This window comes from Hemiscyllium ocellatum, chromosome 10 (genome assembly GCF_020745735.1).
Source record: "Hemiscyllium ocellatum isolate sHemOce1 chromosome 10, sHemOce1.pat.X.cur, whole genome shotgun sequence".
NCBI classification, from domain to species: Eukaryota; Metazoa; Chordata; class Chondrichthyes; order Orectolobiformes; family Hemiscylliidae; genus Hemiscyllium; species Hemiscyllium ocellatum.
Window position 1 is genome coordinate 79,021,446 of NC_083410.1, and position 7,207 is coordinate 79,028,652.

At 38.0% G+C, this 7,207-nt stretch overlaps 1 protein-coding gene across 1 annotated transcript in view; it reads left to right on the forward strand.

Moving 5' to 3' along the window:
* LOC132819820 (zinc finger protein 501-like) overlaps positions 1 to 6,975 on the forward strand; it is a 29,485-nt gene extending 22,510 nt beyond the window's left edge. Inside the window, exon 2 of the mRNA XM_060831650.1 lies at positions 2,310 to 6,975. Coding sequence (XP_060687633.1) covers positions 2,338 to 3,564 — 1,227 coding nt within the window. The 5' untranslated portion in view covers positions 2,310 to 2,337 and the 3' untranslated portion in view covers positions 3,565 to 6,975. The remainder of the gene's footprint in view (positions 1 to 2,309) is intronic.
* The last annotated feature ends 232 nt before the right edge of the window (positions 6,976 to 7,207 follow it).

A 7,207-nucleotide genomic window follows, 5' to 3' on the forward strand; every position in this document is an offset into this window, starting at 1 on the left:
AACGTATCTTCTGTACAGCCGGACCTTTAAAACTCAAAATGCAGCATGCTGACTGCTGCAAAAATGATGGCAGTTTTCTTCAGTGCTTGATTTGTAGATTACTGGATATGTTCATCACAGGAACCCCATGTTCCGGAGTCTCCAGCACAAGCTTTTGACTGAGTCAATAACACAAATAGGATTAGAATATTTGGGTCAGTGACTCAGATGCTTCAACAGAAGGAGCTGAAGTGAGAGAAATTGAGTAAGATTAAGAGGTAAAAGGCCAAAGATGGTCAAATAAGATTTTTTTTAAAAAAAACTGCACAGAACATTTTGGATATATTAATACTCATTCAACAGCAAGGCCATTTCAACTTTAAACCAATACTGTGCTAGTAATATAACTCCATAGCAAAGACCTTTTCCTGATTCTCAGATTATTGAAATGTTAGTCATGGGCGAGGTACACCTTAATGTGCTGGGCACAATGTTTACTCAATCGGCATTTAGGTACTGGATTTTATGTATTCTATACCCATTCTGACAGTTATCCATTGAGTAAGTAATTTGGGCCTGGTTGGCTGGAGAGCTACTTTGCAATGCAGAGTGTTGCCAACATAGGTTTGATTCATGCATCCACTGAGAAGGAGTCTTGTTCTCAACTTCTCTTGCCTGAGGCCTGGTGACCCTAGGATTAAACAACCACTAGTTGACTCTCCCAGATGGGAGCACAACCATATGGTCTGGTGGGGCTATGGCAGCTTTCCTTTTTTTTTAATCTGTGTCTTGAAACTCTAATGAGAGTCCGTTTCCTCCACTCTGTTTGGTTTCTACTCAAATTATTATAGTAATGGAGCTAGTTAGTAGATATACGTTTCCTAAGTTTTTAGCAATCCATGATATAGACGTCAAATGTAACTACAGTGACTGTCCAGGGCTTTGATGGCATTGTACAATAATCCTGGAATTTGGTATAACTGAATGTCCTGAATTTCTGACTGATGAGGCTGCTGGAATTCTTTTGTTCTGAGGAGCAGTGAACTGATTACTTTGCTTTTGGAAGCTGCAACCTTTTCCAGTTAACACTACTTGGCAATGGGTACATAAGTTCTATTACTGGGAGGGAATTTTTCTCAATCCTCTGTTGATAATTTCAGATTTGTGTATAATGTTCACCATATTGTTATGTCTTACAACGAAGATCAGAATGCAAATCCAGGCCCAGGTAGCATTGGAATGTTCTATTTAATGTGAGCACTTCATATTTTGTGATTAACTCCTGAACATGCAAGTATCTGTGTTTTGTGATTTAAGACCCACTTTAAAACCTATCTCTTTTACCAAACTTTAGCCACCTTGCTCATCTTTTGAATTTGTCAATTTTTTTCCAAGTGTTCCACAAAGTAATTTGGGGCTTTTTTCTATATCAAAGATAATTTTTGGATCTACCTTTGTGTTTTTATGTAGTTCTGGTGTAATGTTAATTAAAAATTGTAATTATTCTAATTTATGAACAATAGACAGGTAATGAGGGGAACTATTTTTTGCTTTCATGATTGGAGTCCAACTAAAATGAGGCTGAGAAAATAAACCAAGTCTCATAACTTAATATAATCTCTGAAGTTTATATAATAGACATCTGTTTTTTTCTCCCTGTCTTGTAATGAATAGTGTTTCTTTTTCTCTCTCTTTGATGTGCATATATGCCAAGTGTGTTTTCCAGAATACAGCCTTTGAATTTTGTATTCTTTATTATTTCTTTTAAAAAAAAAGTTAATTGATTTATACATTCCTTATCAACCAGTAAAATAAGTCTCCTGCAAAGCACCTAGATACATCAGACAAATCAGAATTACATAGCCAATTAATAAGATATTTAAAAATTCCCAAAACTAGTGTAGCGATGCAAAGAAGTTTGGGGAGAGTATTCAAGAACAAACTTTTTCCCCGCTAACTCTGTTTGAGGCTTGAAAATTATGACAGTCTTTGGTAAGATTCTTTGGTGTCAAAGAGTGTATGTGAAGAAATCTGTCAGAGCAGTTGAGATTTCCAATCCTCAACAGTATGAGATGCAGATGACAATTTCCTTTTCATGCTTCTGGACAGGGTTGGGTGGAAAGTCATCCAGACATTCTACTCCTGCTTACTAAGCACTGATCATTTCTGGGCATATAGTTATGAAACTGGAAGCTAATGAAAGGACATAATCCAATGACCGAGCAGCTTAACTTGTTTAAATGTTATGAAGTCTTTCGCAGCAAGGAATCAGAACCTTGTAGAGAAGAGTAGAAAAACTGATTAAAATAAAATACTGTTTTGTTTTGCAGAAGGACCATTCTGCATAGAGCAAGCAAGATGAATACTGCAGTTTGTGCCACATCGCTGCCCGAAGAACAATTTCATGTAGTTGTCTCAGGGGAAAGTGTTAAGTTTCTGAACAGCCTAACCCAAACTGAAATCTGTCAAGAAGGAAAACCAGATTCTACAAATTCAGCTGATCAGGGTACCGGTGCTGCTACATTGGAACTGAAACTATTCAGTAGCACCTCTGAAAAGAGTATTTTCCAAGATGTTGCTATAGGATATTCTTCATTTCAGGAGTCACCTTGTGAGACGAGTAATAAGTTGCCCATGTTTCCAGGAGATTTTGTGCAACGTGAAGATTTTAAATGCTCCCGTTGCGAAAAGACCTTCAAAGAGTTATATTTATTCACTGCTCATCAACGCTTCCACAAGAATGAGGATGCATTGAAATGTAAGGTGTGTGACAAAGTGTTCATGCATATGTCGAGTCTCCTGAAGCATCACCGTATTCACACCGGTGAGAGGCCATTCAAGTGCGAGGTGTGTGGAAAGGCCTTCTCAGTTTCATCAAGCCTGTTGCAGCATCAACGTATCCATACAGGTGAGAAGCCCTTTCAGTGTGATGTCTGTCTGAAGCGCTTTACTGAATCGTCTTCGCTTAAAACACATCAACATATCCACACGGGTGAGAAGCCATTCAAATGCTCTGAGTGTGGGAAGGGTTACAGCAGGTCATCACAGCTGCTCATCCATCAGCTCACGCATACAGATGAGAAGCCTTACCAATGTACTATTTGTCTGAAAGGTTTCATCCAGTTCACCCACCTCACCAATCACCAGCGGGTTCACACTGGTGAGAAGCCATTCCAATGCAACCTCTGTCAGAAGCGTTTTGTCTCCTCCTCCTCACTTGCATCACACCAGTACATTCACACTGGTAAAAAGCCATTCAAGTGTGAGATGTGCGATAAGACCTTTACGCAATCATCAAACCTCCTGAAACACCGACGCATCCATACTGGTGAGAAACCATTCAAATGTGAGGTATGTGAGAAAACCTTCACCGTGTCCTCAAGTCTTCTGAAGCACCACCGTATCCACACTGGTGAAAAACCTTTTAAGTGTGACGTTTGCTCAAAATGCTTCATTGATTCCTCTTCTCTGACACGGCACCAGCGCATCCACACAGGAGTGAAACCATTCAAATGTGAAGTGTGTGGCAAGGTATTCACAGTGTCATCAAGCCTCTTGAAACATCAGCATATGCACAAAAGGTAGAAGACCTTCTGCTCTGACACCTGCCAGAAATACTACATTATCTCCTTTTTGGATGCAGTAGTATATCAATATAGGATGGAATCTATACAGCTGTTTCATATTTAGGAAGGGTTTAAGCACATCATACACATTAGCATTCATTCACATGTGACTATCTCCAGTTTTTCATTGCCATAGATTGGCATCACTATGACAGAAAAGTTGCAGGATCAGTAGATGAAGTTTCTACTCACATACATTAGTAATGTCAATGCAATTTGGACAGGGAGGGGGGCAATCAGCAGAACCAGTGCAGAATGTTGGGCAATTTCTAAAAACTGAATTATACCCAAATCTGCTTAAGTTTGTGTTTCCCGTACTATTTTATGTTAATTCCGAACTCCATTAGCTAGAATCTGGTCCTGTCGGCAAAACCCTCAGTGGAAGTTGCAAGATCTCACAAATTGCTTTTGTTCAGGAAAACTCTTAAAAGTTGTACTAATTTTCTTAGATCACAGCAATAGTGGGCATGTTTTAAATTGCTTCCTTTGTTAGTCATTTTCAATGGTTTTAATTAAAATAACATAGAGGTAGAGACTGATTAAAAATGCTTATTTTTGCTGATTAAAGATTTTCAGCTGTGTATTTTAGAAAGAAAACTGCGTCAAAGAATATTTTTTACCAAAAAGGAGAAAAAGAAGCCAATTTTAATTCTTGTATGACTCATGGGCATCATCGACAAGACTGGCAAGTGTTGTCCATCCCTAGTTGTCCTTGATTGGTTTTCTAGGCCATTTCAAAGGGCAATTAAGACTTAACCACAATACTGGAGGCCTGTAGTGACACATAGAAGCCAGATCAGGTAACAATGTCAGATTTCTGTCCCTAACATATGCAAGAGATTTGGGTGGTTTTTACAACGGTGTTTGCATTGTTGTCATTAGAGTAACTCTTAATTCCAGAATTTATTGAATTCAAATTTTTCCAGCTGCCATGGTGGGATCTGAACCTTTGTCCTCAGAACATGAGCCTATGTTACTGGACTGCTGGTCTAGTGACACTACCAGTCCACTAGGTAATTACTACCTATCTGCCCTAGTTTCCTGCCAGACTGTACTGGTTTATAGAAAATGTAACACTTTTTTTTGATCATGCAATTGAATTTGAGCAGACATTGAACTATAATCAAATCAGTGCAATTTCCATATAGTCCTTCTGCCTTTATATCACAGCCTTCAATCAATCACTCATTTCATAATTGATAAAGGTTTGGAAGCTTACAAGAAATTCAGAATCACTTTTAAAAAAAAGAGTTGTTTTTGTAAAGCTCCTTTCATGATCTTGGGATCTTTCAAAATACTTAAGTGCAGTTACTACTATAATATAAGAAACAGGGCAGCCACCTTCCAAGCAATAAGCGTGAAATAAATTACAAGGCTGTCTGTTTTAAGTTTGACTGCAAAGTTGAAGCCCATAGAATGAAAGAGTGACAATGTGAATACGTAGGTATCTGAGTATCAGGAAATAGAGTAATGGTGTGTGGTTTTGTTTTTAGAAACCCAAAACAAAGCATCATTACATGGACCACAGATTCTCTTGGCGCATATTAAAGGTGTATACTTGGGTGTGCAGGGTACAGTTTGAAAATTTGCAGATGACACAAAGCTTGAAAGTATTGTGAATGGTGAAGAGAGGACATAGACTGGTGGAAGGGACAGAAAGTTGGCAAATGACATTTCTGGGAGAGGAATATAAAATAATCTTTGATGGGAAGAATGAGGAGAGACAACATAAAATTAAAAGTTATAACACTAAAAGAAGTAAAGGAATTGGTCGTAGATGTGGAAATCCTGAAATGTAAGTGCAGGTTAAGAAACTGGTTAATAATGCATTTAAGATCCAGGATTTCTCAATAAGTGTCAGTAAAGTTGTGGTTCACTGGATAGCAGTGTTGTCTCTTAGCCAAAAGATTTGCAATTCAGTTCAAGTCTCATTCCAGAAACTTCAACATAAAAATCAAGGCAAACACTGCCAGTGTATAATTCAGGAATTGCTGCAATGTCAGAAGTGTTCTCAGTCAAATAAAATGTTAAACTGATGCCCTGTCTGAGGTCTCTGGGGGAGGTAAAATAAGTGATCAATAGGTCTTGTGCAGCAGTAATGTTCCTACCTCTGTAGGAGAAAGTCAAAGTTCAAATCTCACCTGTCGCAGAGGTGTGTCTAACTGCGTTAGTGTGTGAAAACAAGAAAGTTTTAGTGAAACCTTGCAAAACACTAGTTCAGTCTCACTTGATGTGTTGTATGCAATTGTGCCATGACACTTTAAGAAAGATGTGAAAGATATCATCAGTATACAGAAAATTTATTTACAAGTATGGTTCCAGGCTTGAGAAACATCTGTCACATAGATGGATTAGAGAAGCTGCTTTCCTAGGGAGCAGAGATGATTGAGAGTTATGCTAGACATATTCAAAATCATGAGATGTCTGCGTAGAGTAGAATAGGAGAATCACTTCCTGTTGGTGAAAGGTTCAAGAACCAGAAGATTTGGTTTTAGCGTAAATGGCAAAAAGAACCGAATGCAACATGGCAATAGACCTTTTAGGCTGTGAGGTGTTAGGATCTGGAATGCCCGGCCTAAGAGTGGGATGGAAGCAGATAAAATTCTGGCTTTCAAAAGTGAATTATATCATTATCTAAGGAAAGAGGGGAAAAAAAATACTTGCAGGGCTACAGGGAAAAGACAGATAAGTTAGTAATGAATGAATTTCTCTGGCAGCAAGAAGACTTGAGACAATGGACCTTCTGTGCGATAACCATTTATGTTTCCAGGTGTTAGCTGAGATAGAAAAATTACAATCACTGCTGCTTAACTTGGGAACTTCGTCTCCTTTCGTGATCAGGCCCGAGTTCTTATTTAAAGCTATGGTATGTGAACACAAGCATTTCAAATGGCACAGTTATGACTGATCCTTCACAATTTGTCAATCAGTGGCACCTCTGTTTAATTATGGAATCTACAAAAGAAAATTTTGCTATTCCGTGATTTATTCAGAATGTTTCAGCAAAACATGCATCACTGACGATCTTGCTGACACCTTTAAAATAACTCAAATATATAGGAAGAGATGGAAATAATTTAAGTATTATGTAGAAGATCAAATAGCAACACAAGCACTCCGAAGTCTGCTGTGTTACTGATGCATGTCTGGTTCCTGCTGCAGTTGCTTGTTAGAAGCAGGAATTGGATTTCTAAATTCTGACTGCATTAAAACAAGTGTGAAGAACCATTGCTTAATTACAGTAGCTTTCTTTTGTTATGTCCAGTGAACATCGTGTTTGTCTTTGTTGCTGATCAATTTTTAAATGTAACAGATAATTAAAGGGACTAAACACAACTATTAAAATAATGCTTTACTGATGTGATTTTTCTTCACCTCAAATCTATGTAATATTTAGCATGGAAAATCATTGAAAGAGATGGAATAAAATAGCCTGAAACACAATCGGTTTTTCTGGAAAGGTTCATGGCTTTGAGTATACGTTCCTCCATTTATATTTGTGAAAATGTTATGCAGGCGATTTGTGAACATTAGCAAATGAATGCAAATACATCACATGGTTAAAGAGTGGCTGGATGGGATTCAGTTTTGAAAACCTTCTG